Source organism: Macrobrachium rosenbergii, chromosome 42 (genome assembly GCF_040412425.1).
Source record: "Macrobrachium rosenbergii isolate ZJJX-2024 chromosome 42, ASM4041242v1, whole genome shotgun sequence".
NCBI lineage: Eukaryota > Metazoa > Arthropoda > Malacostraca > Decapoda > Palaemonidae > Macrobrachium > Macrobrachium rosenbergii.
Window position 1 is genome coordinate 30,811,736 of NC_089782.1, and position 17,500 is coordinate 30,829,235.

General features: G+C 34.1%; 1 protein-coding gene and 1 long non-coding RNA gene across 4 annotated transcripts in view; one reads left to right on the plus strand and one right to left on the minus strand.

Moving 5' to 3' along the window:
- LOC136828156 (uncharacterized) overlaps window positions 1-17,500 on the plus strand; it is a 238,102-nt gene that overhangs the window by 99,530 nt on the left and 121,072 nt on the right. The gene's annotated exons all lie outside the window — the stretch shown is intronic.
- The window catches only part of LOC136828151 (DBH-like monooxygenase protein 1), a 21,332-nt gene continuing 4,273 nt past the window's right edge, over window positions 442-17,500 (minus strand). Inside the window, exons 3-17 of one of the 2 annotated variants that reach the window (XM_067085969.1) lie at window positions 17,247-17,357; window positions 15,793-15,942; window positions 14,763-14,942; window positions 12,815-12,901; window positions 12,078-12,273; window positions 11,108-11,212; window positions 10,486-10,649; window positions 8,550-8,667; window positions 7,470-7,594; window positions 6,324-6,469; window positions 5,344-5,364; window positions 4,586-4,713; window positions 4,035-4,183; window positions 1,543-1,630; window positions 442-1,039 (exon numbers count right to left, since the gene is read on the minus strand). In XM_067085969.1, coding sequence (XP_066942070.1) covers window positions 942-1,039; window positions 1,543-1,630; window positions 4,035-4,183; window positions 4,586-4,713; window positions 5,344-5,364; window positions 6,324-6,469; window positions 7,470-7,594; window positions 8,550-8,667; window positions 10,486-10,649; window positions 11,108-11,212; window positions 12,078-12,273; window positions 12,815-12,901; window positions 14,763-14,942; window positions 15,793-15,942; window positions 17,247-17,357 — 1,866 coding nt within the window. In that variant the 3' untranslated portion in view covers window positions 442-941. The remainder of the gene's footprint in view (window positions 1,040-1,542; window positions 1,631-4,034; window positions 4,184-4,585; window positions 4,714-5,343; window positions 5,365-6,323; window positions 6,470-7,469; window positions 7,595-8,549; window positions 8,668-10,485; window positions 10,650-11,107; window positions 11,213-12,077; window positions 12,274-12,814; window positions 12,902-14,762; window positions 14,943-15,792; window positions 15,943-17,246; window positions 17,358-17,500) is intronic. The other variant, XR_010849939.1, reaches the window with a different exon arrangement.

Consider the following 17,500-nt stretch of genomic DNA (forward strand, 5'->3'; position numbering starts at 1 on the left):
AATAATTATACTTTACCAAATTCAATTGATAGACAATAATTGTACTTTAGCAAAATCAGTTGACACACAAAAATTCTACTTTACCAAAATTCAATTGACAGACAATGATAGACAATAATTATACTTTACCAAATTCAAGTGATAGACAATAATTACATTTTAGCAAAATCAACTGACACAGTAATGATACTTTGCCAAAATTCAATTGATAGACAATAATTATACCCCAGCAAAATCAATTTATGCACAATAATTATACCTTTGTAAAATCATTTCATACACAATAATTATACTTTATCAAAATTCAATTGATAGACAATAATTATACCCCAGCAAAATCAATTTATGCACGATAATTATACCTTTGTAAAATCATTTCATACACAATAATTATACTTTATGAAGATGAAGTTTCAGATAATTATGATTTAGTAAAATCGATTGATAAGTCAGTTCTGATATTGCCTAGAAAAAGTTTTTTTTATCGTGTAAATACGAGGAAAAAATCATGAATTAATGAAACACAGGTCATAAAATTAAGTCAGGTGATTATAGTAAGTAACTATAGGTATTACAATGTAATGCAATACTTATAATAACAAAATCTTTATTATATTATCTCTCTATGAGGATATTTTAAGACATTACAAACCAAACAACAAAAACAGTAACACGACCTTGATTAAAAACCTCATGACGTCACATCCGGTTGTAAACAACCCTATAGATTAAGGTCTAGAAGAAAACCGGACGATTTTCAAAACCAAAACAATAACACGACCTTGTTTCAAAACCTCATGACGTCACATCCGGTTGTAAACTACACTATAGATTAAGGTCTATTAGAAAACCGGACGATTTTCAAAACCAAAACAATAACACGGCCTTGTTTCAAAACCTCATGACGTCACATCCGGTTGTAAACAAACCTGGATTAAGGTCTAGAAGAAAAGTGGACGATTTCCCAGGATGTTGGAAGTTCGATATTGGTTACAACCTGGCAATCTTGAAGGGCAGGGCAGGGGTTTAAAGGCACCACCTGTGAGAGAGAGAGAGAGAGAGAGAGAGAGAGAGAGAGAGAGAGAGAGAGAGAGAGAGAGAGAGAGAGAGAGGTTGTTAATTGTAACTGTCATAACCGTGGGCTTGTTTGTGAAGAATGTCATTCTATAATGTTTGATCCATTTTATATTAGAATTCCTATTTAGCTTTCTTTTATTTATCAGCTATGACATACGTTAACATTTAGTTTCATCTTTCACAAACATCTAAGTCAATACGGCTCGCATCTTTAGTACTTATGACTAAAATGAATCTAGGCTTCATTTCTCAATTATTCAGTCGAACTTAATCACCTCATGTCATTAATGCTGAAAAGATATTCTATAAAGCTTAATTCTCTTACCATATCTAAAGAATATCATTGTTTACTTATTCGTAACCTTATTCTATAGAGCCAAATTCGTCTACGATAAATTTAACACTGGAAATTTATTAAGATAATTTATTGTCATGTATTTCACACAAATGAATTATATTCCTTACCAACTTCATTTACCACTTTGCATTTGTCCTTTGGGGCAAGGAGTGGCTGGAAATTTGGGTAGGTCAGGATGACTTTCTCTGCTTCATCCTGAAATGAAATTGGTTACGTTAGGAAATCTTTGTATGCATACATACATACATACATACATATATTTATACATTATACATATATAGATACACATATATGTACATTACTTTGACACTGATTTTATAAAATGTATTTTTAATGGCTTTAAATATTTAGCACCTGCAAAGGACTGTAATATCTAATTCCCTTTGCTTGCAAAGTATCCTCACTGAATTATGTATTTAATATTGTTTGGTCAGGTAGCTTGATATATATATATATATATATATATATATATATATATATATATATATATATATATATATATATATATATATATATATATATATATATATATATATATATATATATATATATATATATATATATATATATATATATATATATATGTATATAGATAGATAGATAGATAGATAGATATAGAACAACACACACAGACACATACACGTATACATATAAAGTTCATAATCCCATCCTTTTATAACCATTTCAGCAACCAACAACAGCCAACTAGCCACCACGTGCAGAACTCACTTCTTGGAACAACAGAAAGCTAAAAGACTTCTATTTCCGAAAATAAGTGCATGTCATTTCTACCAATTAAAAATCATTACCGGGTTACGATCTCTTTTTGTTAAAGTGTTCACATACACAGACCTCATACAGGTACTGACAGTCTCATTAGGACAGTGGAAGGGCCCTAAAGGTGACTGTGTAACCCAGTGGTTCTTCACCAGGGGTGCTCGCACCCCTAAGGAGTGCGAAGCTGGTTCCTAAGGCGTGCGAGATGCCTATGAATAATTAAAGCAAAATATATTCTTATATATGCATGTTACTTTTTTCTGAGAAAAAAAAATAATAATAATAATTTTTGGGGGGTCTATCACAGTCATCCTATTCGACTTGGTGGTTTTTATAGTGTGGGGTTCCGGGTTGAATCCTGTCTCCTTAGGAGTCCATCACTTTTCTCACTATGTGCGCTGTTTCTAGTAGCACACTCTTCTGCATGAGTCTTGGAGCTACTTCGGCATCTAGTCAGGGATCTTGGGATCGTGCCTAGTGCTCCTATGATTATGGGTACAATTTCCACTGGCATATTCCATATCCTTATTTCGATTTTCAGGTCTTGATACTTATTAATTTTTGCCTGATCGTTTTCTTTCACTTCCTCAGGTGGGTGTTCGTACCACTTATTACTGCAAGCTACTCTGGTGTCCCATGGTATTGCGACATCAATATTATTATTATTATTATTATTATTATTATTATTATTATTATTATTATTATTATTATTATTATTATTTAATTTTAGCAATTCAGGGGGTGCGAGAACTGGCTGCTGATTTGAAAGGGGTACATACGTTGAAAAAGATAAAGAACTACTGGTCTGACATAAACGTACAGAAATAGTCTCCACTGGTCTGACCCACTGGTCTGACCTCAACGGACAGAAATAGTCTCCACTGGTCTGACCTAAATGTACAGAAATAGTCTCCACTGGTCTGACCTCAACGTACAGAAATAGTCTCCACTGGTCTGACCTAAATGTACAGAAATAGTCTCCACTGGTCTGACCTAAATGTACAGAAATAGTCTCCACTGGTCTGACCTAAATGTACAGAAATAGTCTCCACTGGTCTGACCTAAATGTATTAATAGTCTCCACTGGTCTGATTATTGCAGAAATAGTTACTGGTCTGACCTAAATGTACAGAAATAGTCTCCACTGGTCTGACCTAAATGAGAAATAGTCTCCACTGGTCTGACCTCAACGATTTGGTCTGTCCTAAACTTACAGAAATAGTCTCCACTGGTCTGACCCACTGCTCTGACCTCAACGTGCAGAAATAGTCTTCACTGGTCTGTCCTAAACGTACAGAAATAGTCTCCACTGGTCTGACCTAAACGGACAGAAATAGTCTCCACTGGTCTGTCCTAAACGTACAGAAATAGTCTCCACTGGTCTGACCCACTGGTCTGAAATGTACAGAAATAGTCTTCACTGGTCTGTCCTAAACTTACAGAAATAGTCTCCACTGGTCTGACCCACTGGTCTGACCTCAACGTACAGAAATAGTCTTCACTGGTCTGTCCTAAACTTACAGAAATAGTCTCCACTGGTCTGACCCACTGGTCTGACCTCAACGTACAGAAATAGTCTTCACTGGTCTGTCCTAAACTTACAGAAATAGTCTCCACTGGTCTGACCCACTGGTCTGACCTCAACGTGCAGAAATAGTCTCCACTGGTCTGACCTAAATGTACAGAAATAGTCTCCACTGGTCTGTCCTAAACGTACAGAAATAGTCTTCACTGGTCTGTCCTAAACGTACAGAAATAGTCTCCACTGGTCTGACCTAAACGTACAGAGAAAGTCTGTCTAACACAGGTCTGAAATCCTTACCAAACTTCCTCCACGGGTATCATTTCTTCGCTCGCAAAGTTCGCCGTGGGCTCCGCTGATCACAGCCTCCTGAAACTTCTGGACGAGAGCTGCGTCTTTCCAGGTGTCTTTTGACGTGAGGATGTCGTAGAGAGTCTGGTTTTGGAATTCTGAAAGGAAGGGGCACGTGGTCAAGATTTGTTTTAGGTTTTTTTGTACAGCTGCTACAGCGTATAATCAAGGCCACCGAAAACTGATCTATCTTTCGGCGGTCTCGGTATAATGCTGTATGAGTCCGGATGTTGAAACTTTAACCACTGACCGGTGGTGGCCTATCTTATCGTTGCCAGATGCACGATTATGGCTAACCTTAACCTTAAATAAAACAAAAACTACTGAGGCTAGAGGGCTGCAATTTGGTATGTTTGATGATTGGAGAATGGATGATCAACATATCAATTTCCAGGCCTCTAGCCTCAGTAGTTTTTAAGATTTGAGGGCGGACAGAAAAAGTGCGGACGGATAGACAAAGCCGGCACAATAGTTTTCCTTTACAGAAAAAAAAGACTTACTCGAAGGCGATTTCACGACGACAAAACGGAATAACTGGGCGAGATCCAACTTAACCGGATTGGAGGTGACGTTCCCGGATTTCAGCCCCTGGGCCAATTTAGTTTCGGCTGTCTCGTCGATTCCGTACCTGGGCGAAGACAGACGCACAGGTAAGTTCCTTGATTAACTCTCACTTAGAAGGCTCAGGTGTGAGTGTTGGCACAGTTGTTCATACTTAAAACATCAAAAATTCCTTTTAATTATCTTTTGATCACATGTGACAGGTGTAAGTATGACACTCTTATGTATATTTTAAAGTATTCCATTTTATCTCACTTACTTTGAAGTACAGGTGAATTTCCTTAATTAACTTTTGATCAGGCGTGTCAGATGTACATTTTGACACTCTTATACCTGAAGTATAGGTAAATTCCCATAATTATCTTTCATTTAAATGCACCAGGTGTATATTTTTCACACTTATTCATATTTAAGTGTGGGGATCTCTTTAATCACTTGCCACAGGTGTAAGTTTTTGCACACTTATCCATACTTAGAGACTTATTCATACTTGAAGATATGTCATTTCATTCTAAGTAATTCGAAGTTGAATAAAATATTCCTTAGGTGGGATTCTACTTACTTACTTGTCACAGGTGTAAGTTTTTGCACACTTGTTCATACTTAGAGACTTATTCATACTTAAAGACTTGTCTTTTAATTTTTTTTTTCTACGAAGCTAAAGAAATACTCCCCAGATAGGACACAATATACTTACTTGTCACCCGTCCCTGCTTGTCTGAAAATAGAGGAATTAGTGCTTGTTAGAAAACATAACTAAATAAATTTAAATAGACAATTTACAGATTTTTCTAGACAGTATGAAATATTACACAGCCACCCCAATTCTTACTAGCATGAAGAATCATCAGAATAATCAGTAATGCAGATAATTTATATGAGCTTGATTTATAGTTAGTCATTTTTATGGTTAAGTTCAAATTAGGTTTTCGAAATTCGAGTGACTGGAAAGCAATAAATATTCAGTTATGAAGAACAATGAAAATAATAGACTTTGGTCATTTATAAATATATACATACGCACACATACACATATATATGTATATGTGTATAACAGAATCACGAAAATATGGAACGTGATGAATATACTGTATACAGTAAATAAAGACAAAATCCACGAAGCTAAGTAAAGGACAAGAAGTCGAAAGGCCTTGCAGTGTTCCATAGTTTCTCTTTCCTTCGTGGACTTTGTCTTTGTATATATATATATATATATATATATATATATATATATATATATATATATAGAAATGATCAACACAATCTCATTTGGAACAAAAATAAATTTCTGACTCACATCAGGATCGAACCTGGTCTTTCGATTGAAAAGCAAGGGCGCTGCCCACTAGGCCATACAAGCCATAAAAGAGGTTGGAACCTGAGGGTAATTCCTTGGGTGCAGCTGCCCTCAGGTTCCAACTTCTTTTATGACTTGTATGGCCTAGTGGGCAGCGCCCTTGCCTTTCAACTGAAAGACCGGGGTTCGATCCTGATGTGAGTCAGAAATGTATGCATATATTATATACTGTATATACATATATATATATATATATATATATAAATATATATATATATATATATATATATATGTATGTATATATATATATATGTATGTGTATGTATATATGTATGTGTATGTATGTGCATGTATATACGTATCTCTCATTAAGCACCTACCCTTGTTTTATCGGGTAGACCTCGCTTATACCGAGAGCCTTCAGGACGGTCTCCCTCGAGGGACCTGACGAACAGAAGGCTAAATTGACCCGGGGGTAATAATAGAGAAAACCCAGACACATCTCCTCTTCCGTGCCGAATCCTCCCTGTGGTCAGAAGATGAATACATAAAGAGATAAACAGATTGATAGGTTGATCAATAGAGAGCTATATATATATAGATGTATAGAGAGAGAGAGAGAGAAAAGAGAGAAATTGATAAATAGATTGATAGGTAGATCAATAGATACCTAAATATATATATATATATATATATATATATATATATATATATATATATATATATATATATATATATATATATATGGAGAGAGAGAGAGAGAGAGAGAGAGAGAGAGAGAGAGAGAGAGAGAGAGAGAGAGAGAGAGAGAGAGAGAGATGAATAAATAGAAAGTGAAAGAGAGAGAGAGAGAGAGAGAGAGAGAGAGAGAGAGAGAGAGAGAGAGAGAGAGAGAGAGAGAGAGAGAGAGAGATAACTAAATTGATGGATAGAGAGATAGGTAGATATTTTAGGGTTCCTAAATAAATACATGAAGGGATAAATAGATAAATAAATAAATAGATAAGTAAGTAGATAAACAGATGCATAATATCATTGCTTGCAATTAAAAATGGGGTAAGTTATGCTAAATATTGAATTAAGCAATATTCTCTATACCAGGAAATAAGGAGATTTTCATTTTTAAAAAAGACAATGAAGAAATTTGTCTGGAATTCATAATGCGACGCGTTACATTCACAAAATTATTGTTTGCAATTTACAATGTGACACGTTACAGTCATAACTGAATTCTGTAATATTCTGAATGTCTGGAAACAAGGGCATGCTAATTCTTTAAAAGACTTAAATTATGTCTCAGGAAAAAAAAGAGAACTTTTTGGCAAATAAGAATAATGTGACACATTACACCCACAATTAAATTCAATATTTGGAATACCTGGAAATAAGGAAATGTTGAATAATGTGTCACATTCCATTAATAAGTGAATGAAATTTTATTCTGGACACATGGATACAAAGAAATGTCAATTTAAAATTTTTTAAAAGACTTAAATGAGACGTCAGTGAAACAGAGAACTACTCACAAATGTTGGAACACTTCGACTTCTGGAGTCTAGCCCACATTCAGTGATGAAGGCGTCTCCAGGATACAGAGTCAGTTCCTTCTTCAGATTTCTCGTTTCTTGGAAGTTAAAGTCGTAATTCAGATCTGAGGAGAACCACCAAGTCAGATTAGGTCATATGAGATCAGATTAGGTGCCAAGGTATGTTTCTTAGGTTTTAAATTTATTTTTGAGGGAAATTGGAACAAGATTAAGAGATTTTGGGTAAGGATATGGTTGCTATATTACAAGATTGAGCAAGGGGTATTTCTGAAGTGGGTGATAAGGGACGTGGATTTTCAGACGAGGGGTAAAGGGGGCTGGAAATGCCTCGGGGGGGGGGTGTGATGCAGAGAAGTATTAGAAGTCTTAAAATATTTTAGGGTCCCTAAATAATGTTTAAACTCTTTTCTCATATGGATTTTACCCTCATAGATCATTGACGTAAGACAGGCCATGCGATGAACTGGGATAAGTCAACGATAATCTACAAGGTCAACGACCATCGGAAAAGGAATCTGCTAGAGACTGTGTTCACTGAAGCTACGTCCACCAGGAATGTTAGTCTCCGCCCCGGATTATCCCTTGATCCTTTGTCCCTGTCTTTTCTGTTTAAAGAACATGCTGCTGTTTTTGTATATAAAGCTCTGTCAACTTCTTGTGCATTCAGTGTGAACTTGAAAATGTAGAATAAACTACGAAAGTACTTGTTCAAAGTCCAGGTTTTCACTCGCCTCCTGACGTGGATTTTTGTGATATTCTTAAGCACGTGTTCCTTCGTGCTGCATTTGATAATATATATATATATATATATATATATATATATATATATATATATATATATATATATATATATATATATATATATATATATATATATATATATATATATATATACATATCACTAGCTTGTCGACACAGAATCATTACCTTTCTCTAATGATTCCCTAAGATCAGCTCAATTTAAGCCAGCCCATAACTTCAGTATTTTATCGTCCATTATTATGCCCCAAATATTGTCTTTGACTAAAACCAGAAACACGAAAAATCTGAAACTCTTACCTCTCTGGATGACTGGTAGTTCCTTCCTACCTCTTATGTGCCTCAAAGTCATGTTTCTTCCTAATAAATGTGCATGTAGGAAGCTAGCAAATACCTTGACGCCGTTCCATGGAATACTCTGAAAGAGATTACATTATATATATATATATATATATATATATATATATATATATATATATATATATATATATATATATATATATATATATATGAAAAATACATATACATGTATACACATATGTATATATATACATATATATACACATATATATAAGACTGTGAAATATTTTCTGTTAAAACAGAATTACATCAAATTAAGGAGCACGTAAAATGCCAAAATGTGGAAAATAAAGGCTATATTTCAGAGGTCGAACTGTCTTTCTCCTCAGGCAAATAGTGAACCTGAGGAGAGAGAGAGTTTGGTCTCTGAAATACGGCCTTTATTTTCCACATTTTGGCATTTTTATGGGCTCTTTATATTTGATATATATATATATATATATATATATATATATATATATATATATACATATACAATCATGAAGCTACAAATATATATAAATATCAAATCCACGCTGCCTCAGGAATATCCCCGATGGGGAATTATCACCGAAGGGAATTTATAAGTGATAAATGGACTCGGCAGTGCCCGTCCATTTATCACTTATAAAGTCCCCTTCGGTGATAGTTCCCATCGGGGATATTCCTGAGGCAGCGTGGATTTGATATTAAGCGACATTTGTAGCTTCATGATTGTATATAAATCACGGTGTGATAAAATGTCATATATATATATATATATATATATATATATATATATATATATATATATATATATATATATACATACATATACATACATACATACATATATATGTGTATATATATATATATATATATATATATATATATATATATATATATATATATATATATATATATATATATATATATATATATATATATATATATATATATATATATATATATATATATATATATATATATTTGTTTTTTTAGCATAGACCATGTGGGCATTGAGGGTAATGAGAAAGCACATAAAGCTGCTAAATTGGCTTGTACAATCCCCCCAACTACTATGAAGGCCCCACATCAGACTGGCTAGCATCAGTTAAACCTTTAATTTATAAGGATTGGCAAAATGATTGGACAAATATTCCCCCTCAAAATAAACTAAAAGAAATTAAGAACGAAGTTATAAAGTGGCATTCTTCTACCCCAAAAGCAAAGAATTAATGAAGTAATTTTAACAAGACTCAGAATAGGACATTCCGGACTCACACATGGTCATCTGATGTCAACTCCGCGCACAAACCCAATAACTTGTGAAAGATGTAACATCCCAATAACAATCAAACATATCTTGATTGACTGTCCCAGATGGCATCATGAAAGAAATACTCATTTACAAAATAAATCAATAAAGGATATTCTAGCAGAAGGTAATAACTTTTCAATTAATAATATCATTCTCTTCTCAAACAAAATTAAATCGAAAAATAAAATATAGTCTCCCCCCCTTTTTTTCCCCTCCCTTTCCTTTCCCTTTTTTATATTTTAATTTTCCCCCCTTTTTTAGTATTTATTTATTTATTTAATTACTTAATTTTTTTATGTACTCTTTCCCCCCCTTCTTTTCCCAGCCCGAGAAGAACCATAAAAGAGGTCGGAGGTCTGGTTAAACAAATTATTTATAACTAACTAATTCTTAGCACAGAATAATTTTGCTGCAGTTGTAAAGAGTTTAAATGAATTCGCACGTCGACAACAATCCAGTTATAGAAGAAAGTAAAAAAATACAATATACATATATATATATATATATATATATATATATATATATATATATATATATATATATATATATATATATATATATATATATATACTGTATATATTTCACCCCCTTTCTTACCTCCTTCGTACAGTTGCTGCTGCAGATACCAATACTCATCCACTCCCTCCCGGGGGGTATGATTTGCATGGGGGACACATCGTGACCCACCATCAGTATTCCGGCGTCGTTAGGCCGCAGCTTCTCCGTGTGGAAGATTCTGATGCCTGAATTGTCCACTACGCCTGGAAGCATAGATCGGTGGGATGAGAGAGAGAGAGAGAGAGAGAGAGAGAGAGAGAGAGAGAGAGAGAGAGAGAGAGAGAGAAGGGGGAAGGGGGAATTCTGTAGAGGTGGCCTTGAAGACATGCCAATATTGGGAAATAATTTTTTGCGGTTCGAAACTTAAACACCCACTCACATGTATATGTACGTGTACAGAGAGAGAGAGAGAGAGAGAGAGAGAGAGAGAGAGAGAGAGAGAGAGAGAGAGAGAGAGAGAGAGGCACATATATAAAGTGAGAGAGAGAGAGAAAGAGAGAGAGAGAAAGCTAGATACATCTGTAAAGAGAATAAGATAGAGAAATAGACAGCTAAACAAACAAACAAACACACACACATCTGTACAGAGAGAGAGAGAGAGAGAGAGAGAGAGAGAGAGAGAGAGAGAGAGAGAGCCAGCGAATGAGATAAACACACCCACCTCTCCTGAGATTAGGATTATCGTAGTGCACCTCCATCATGAAGTAAGTGGCTCCTCCATGTTCCTCTCCCAGCGGGAATCCCACGTGGTCCGGCATGAAATTTCCTGGAATACGCCGAGATGAAATCATTAACTCTAATATATAACCTCATCTAACTTCCTTAACGTCCTAGGTTATTCATTATTCACTCTTCAAAAGTCATACTTATCGCCTAACAATAACTTTCTCAAATATCAAAGTCATTTATCCTCTGTTCAAATTCCCAAATTTCCTCAGTTATTAGTCATATATTTCAGCCCTACCAATCCTTAATTAACTTTCTAAATTATTCATGGTTAACTTTTCAAAGTCGTACTTCTCAATAACAACAATAACTCACATGCAAAAAACTTCCTTAATTATCAAAGTTATACATCATCTTTATGGATCTCAAATCCCCTTAACTATCACAGCTCTATTTTTCTGTACCAATCCTGCATTAACAATAATTCCTTTTCAAAGTCATACTTCTCAATAACAACAAAACTCACATGCAAAAACTTCCTTAATTATCAAAGTCATATATCATCTGTATGGACCTCAAAACTCCCTTAACTACCAGAGCTATATTTTATCTGTACCAGTCCTTCATTAACATTCTAAATTTTTCATAATTAACTTTTCAAAGTCATACTTCTCAATAACAGCAATAACTCGTCTGCAAAAACTTCCTTAAATATCAAAGTCATATTCCATCTGTACAAACCTCAAATTCCCTTAACTATCACTGGTACATTTTATCTGTACCAATCCTTCATCAACTTTCTAAATTATTCATAATTCACGTTTCAAAGTTATACTTCTGAAGTAACAATAATAACTCGTATGTACAAACTTTAGATATCAAAGTCATATACCATCTGCAGGAACCCCCAAATTCCCTCGACTATCAATCATATACCATCTGCACGAACCCTCAGATCTCCTCACCTTCTCCTCCAATGGCCCAGGCGATGATGGGACTGGTACAATACTTCCAGGAGGGGGGCATGTTTGCCCCGAAGCACTGGGTACCATTGACACCTACCCACTTCTCGAAGTACTTCTCGCTCTCCGGGATGCTGCACTCATAAATCAGAATGTGGTGGACGTGTTGGATGTTGTCGCTGGCAACGAGTGGAATGTACTGTTGGAAAAGTCAGTAAGGAAGAGGTATTTCAATATTGGAGAACCTCAGGACAATAGTTTTTTAGTAAACACACACACACACACACACACACACACACACAGGCTTTTAGTTTTTGAATTCTGGATGGGCGTTTCCTAAATGTTAGGTGGAGAAATCTAAATGTTAAGGAGAAATCTAGAAGTTAAGAGAGGGACTGTGATGATTATGATTACAACAATATATATATATATATATATATATATATATATATATATATATATATATATATATATGTATATATATATATATAAATATAGAAATATCAACACACAATTACGTGTGGAACGGGGAATAAATTTCTGACTCGCATCAGGATCAGAACCCAGGTATATATATCATAAAAGAAGCTGGAACCTGAGTACAATTGTACCCATATATATATTTGCATATATAGTCATATATATATATATATATATATATATATGTGTGTGTGTGTGTGTGTGTGTGTGTGTGGTTGTGTTGTGTTACTAATCCTATGAGAAAACAGAATAGTACTTACTCCAATGACGTGGGTTTTGCGAGGCAGAGGTGGCATCTTGAACAGTTTGCACCAATAAAGGGTTTTCAAGTCATTCGGGAGCGTTACCTGAAAGTTCATAACAATCATTAACTACCTGTCAGTCACTGGAAACATTTAAGTCAAATTTCCTGTGTTAAATCTCTTTTTCATTATAGATTTGAATCATGCGTGCATTGTCAGCGCAATATTGTCTTCCTTTGAGTGGAATTGTGTTGATGTGAATATCTTTACTTTGATAACTGTGAAGAAAGACTGAATTAGTCATTTGTTTATAAGTGATGCTTTTCATTCGTTTTTCAAACTACTCTTAAGTATGGGCATATAGTACTTAATATATATATATATATATATATATATATATATATATATATATATATATATATATATATATATATATATATATATATATATATATATATATATACATACATATATACCAGAAAAATTTCAGTCATTCAGAAGAATATAAACAACTGGATATATGCCTGACTTTCTCATCGCAGCAAATCAAGTTTTTTTTACGAATCTTGAAGCATTTATTGAAGAACCTACAGCAACATGTTACATTCACTAGTTTTGTGTAATGATTTCACGTAAAGATTAGATTCATTGGTCTATTTTTAACTTGAAGTTTGTAACCATTAGGAATTCAACGCAATTTGTAACCATTGCTCGACAATTTTATCTTATTCAGTATTAATTTGTATTTGTGGCTGCAAAGATAATTATTATCTAATATTCTATTCCAAGTTACCCAATGATAAATGAAAATGACTGAGTGTGAATCTACAAGGTGTGTTAGTCAATCATGATAAGGAATACAAATATTGTTATCAGACCTTTATAGTCATCTGTCAGTGTTTTAATAGTTTACAAGGCGACATTAACAGACAGTTATAATGTCTTTTATATATATGGAGAATCTGTGATGTAATGCCTGAATTTTCTTTTACTCATTAGGTACGTTACCAATTCTGCAAGAAGCTGGGACAAAGAGGCCTATGTTCAGTGATTTACAAAATCACCTACAGAGTACTAAATCATAAGTAAGGCGAGTGCTTAACTTCAATAATTTATCTCATATATTTACCTATTTATTTATCAGTTTATTAATCTGTCTTATTTTTTCCTGATAAGTGATCTCTCCTTTCTACATTTCCAATTGGCTTCTGTAATTCCCTTCAAATGAACACCATAATATTCTTTGGAAGCTTGAATTTCAAGTCAGTGGTTCCTGTAAGCTTGTTCCTTATGAATAGGGTTCATCTTAATAATAATAATAATAATAATAATAATAATAATAATAATAATAATAATAATAATAATAATAATAATAATAATAATAAATAAACAACAAAAATGATTACGATTCTGCATTGTAAAACCAGAGTTTAATTACTAATTATTTTGGGAAACCTAATTCTAAGTTGTCATATTTTTTATTCTGTCGTAACTCTTAAATTTAGTTCTCTAAACTACATGGGTTGTATCTTTTAATGGACCTTATAGTAGGGTTATCTACAATAATTTATCTAAAGAAATTTAAAATTATGTAAATTGCAAATATCATACTTTAGTTAACTTTAAATTACATCTGTTTTTTATTCTTAATGTCTTGAATTCAATCTCAAAAATGACAAGATCCTGATACCAAGAAAAATATTAAATCAAGTTGCTGAAATTGAGATCATACTCATTTAGCTTTAAATCATATGATCTGCTTTCATTCTTTTCAATTCTTGAATTAAATCAGAAAAATTAAAACCCCCTACTATCAAGAAAAATCTTAAATCAAGTTGCTTAAATTGATAAGATCATATTTTATTTAACTTTAAATTATATAACCTGCTATTCGTAAATTCTGTGATTAAATCACAAAAATGTAAGGTCCTAATTTTAGGGAACCAAAAATTTTCATAAATCTCACATTAGGTGACCTCAGGTCCCACGTCTGTACGTCACTGCCAAAATTTGGCATCTGGAGACGGGGCTCGTTCAGAAACAAGCTCTTGGTGCCCCTCTGGGTATGGTAACTAATCGCCATGGGGTCCCCCTTCGCAGGATCTGCGGCTCCGTAGGCCCAGATGATGCGAGTCGTGTCCTCTTTCTGGAGAAACGAAGGAAAAAAATGTTGAATTAGGGATTTACTTTGAGTGGTTAACATAATTAATAAATGAATGTATCATGAGTCGTTAGAATTAATTATGAAGATATGATAACTGTGTCATCGATTTATAAGTTATATCATAGGGCATTGTTTTAGCCATAAAAAGAAAAGTAATATAGTATAAGTAACTTTAGTAATTCAGGGCTGACATAGAATTTTAATAAGATTTAGTTAAAGACTTTACTGTCATTTTTGGAGTTGAAACGGATGGAGAACTTAGGTACACTATATTAAGTAACTGTCATCATCCAGACAGATTTGAATAATGTCAGCTCTTACAGTGACTTTGGGAACTTCAATTCATTTAAATACAAATTTAGCAGAAAAAATCTGCTTCTTTCTATCAGTTTAGACCTTTGGAAAATGACTGGAATGTTGAAGTATATATGAAAATCATTGGAATGTTAAATTATATAGAAATAATTTTCTAGCTAAGAATAATAATGGGGGAAGTGGAAAAAATGAATTTATGGTGGATGACTGAACACAAAGTTAGAAATTAGACAAACTAGACTTGGAGTAATATTATGGGACTTTAAAAGATTAATATTAATTCATATTAATAAGTTTAATGTTACTGAACAGTGTCTAAACAAGAGGTGTTATTGTTCTATAAGCTTCATGGACAACATAACAGACAATTTTCAAGAATGAAACGACAGTGTTCGGACTAGAAGAGACATTCTTCCATAACTGTTGCATGGACAGTGTAAGAACAGTTTTGAAGAGCGAGGATATTAGAACATCATGGGTATAACTAGAAAGCTTCTGTCCCAATTAATCTACTTACACTCAGCTCCATGTCCTCCTTGCTGTCACACGTGTCCCAAGGACGAGAGAACCTCAGAATGGTGTGAGTCTCATTCTGCTGGCCTGCCAGGAGTTTCACGTTCTGAGTATCGTCGACTTTCGGCACCACATTGCCAGATGCAGAGCGATCCTGAATGGAGAAATTGATTGACAAATGGCATTTAGAAGGCAAGAAATACATTGGTCAATGGCACTGAGAAAGTAAGGAATGTTCTGATAAATGTCACAGAGGAAGGAAGAAATGCATTGATAAATGCATTGAGAAGGAATAAATGTACTGCCAAATGGCATTGAGAAAGTAGGAAATACATTGAAAAAATTTAGAGGAGTGAATACATTGGTAAAAGTTGCAGAGGAAGGAATAAATACATTGATAAATGTTGCAGAGGAAGGAATAAATACATTGATAAATGTAATGGAGGGAGGAAGAAACACACTGATAAAATGTTGTAGAGTGTATGCTGGTATGGGCAAAGTCCAGATGTCCATACCAGGTCTCCTTCTCATTTCACACCTTACTAAACTTGGGACAAGGGACTGTGCTGGCATAAGGCCTGTAGAATCTAAATCAGCCACTAAATTGAGGTCCTGTTTCATCATTAAATTGATGGGAATAAGCAGTCACGAAGCTATGGATATACAGGAATGTTATTTAAAGAGTAAGGATGGAACAGAAAGGAACACCTGTTTGGAAACCTCTTCCCAAATGGAAATAGACGCTCACAAAGCTGTAAAGGTATAGGAATGCTATTTACTGAGTAAAGGATTAATAGCAAGCAACACCTGTTTGGTCACCTTTTCCCGGATGTAACCAGACACTCACAAAACTATGGATATATAGGAATATTATTCAAAGAATAAGGATGTAATAGCAAGGAACACCTGTTTAGCCATCTCTTCCCAGAAGGAAGTATACACTCACAAATCTCTGGAAATACAAGAATTCTGTTTATAGAGTCATAGGGCAATGGCAAGCAACACCTTTTTGGCCACCTATTCCCACATTTGTTCTGTGGATGTCAATGATCCTCAGCTAGTGAGTTTTGGGATTCACCGCTTGCTTCTGTTCTCCAAGACTCATGTCCTATCACTATTTTCTTTGTGGTAAAGCCCATCCTGCCCACATTTGTTCTGTGGACACTGTTAATGCTCAGCTACCGAGTTTTGGAATTCTCCCCTTGCTTCTGTTCTCCAGTCCTCATATACTATTATTGTTTCCTCTGTGGTGAAAATCAACTTATTATTTCTGTTTTGACCTCAGGATTCTAAGTCCTTCAGGGCTGAGCTCGATAATGGGCATACGGTTATCATCACAGTGACCTTTGGCCTTAGAAAAAAGGTGTCAAGTAGAAGTGGAAAGAACTTTTGGACTTTTGAACTTTTGGAATTTTAACTTTTGAACTTTTGGAGATGATCTACTTAGCATTCACTTACTTTTAAGTAGACCTCTTTCGTTGTGTCATCCACCCCTCCAATGATGATGTCTGATCCTTTCATTCCTCCGTTTGGTGAAAAACCAAGGCCGACGTAGCCTGTCGTAGCTACCTGGAAAGTAGAGGGATTACTGTATATATATGTATATATATATATATATATATACAATATGTATGTATATATATATATATATATATATATATATATATATACAATATATATATATATATATATATATATATATATATATATAT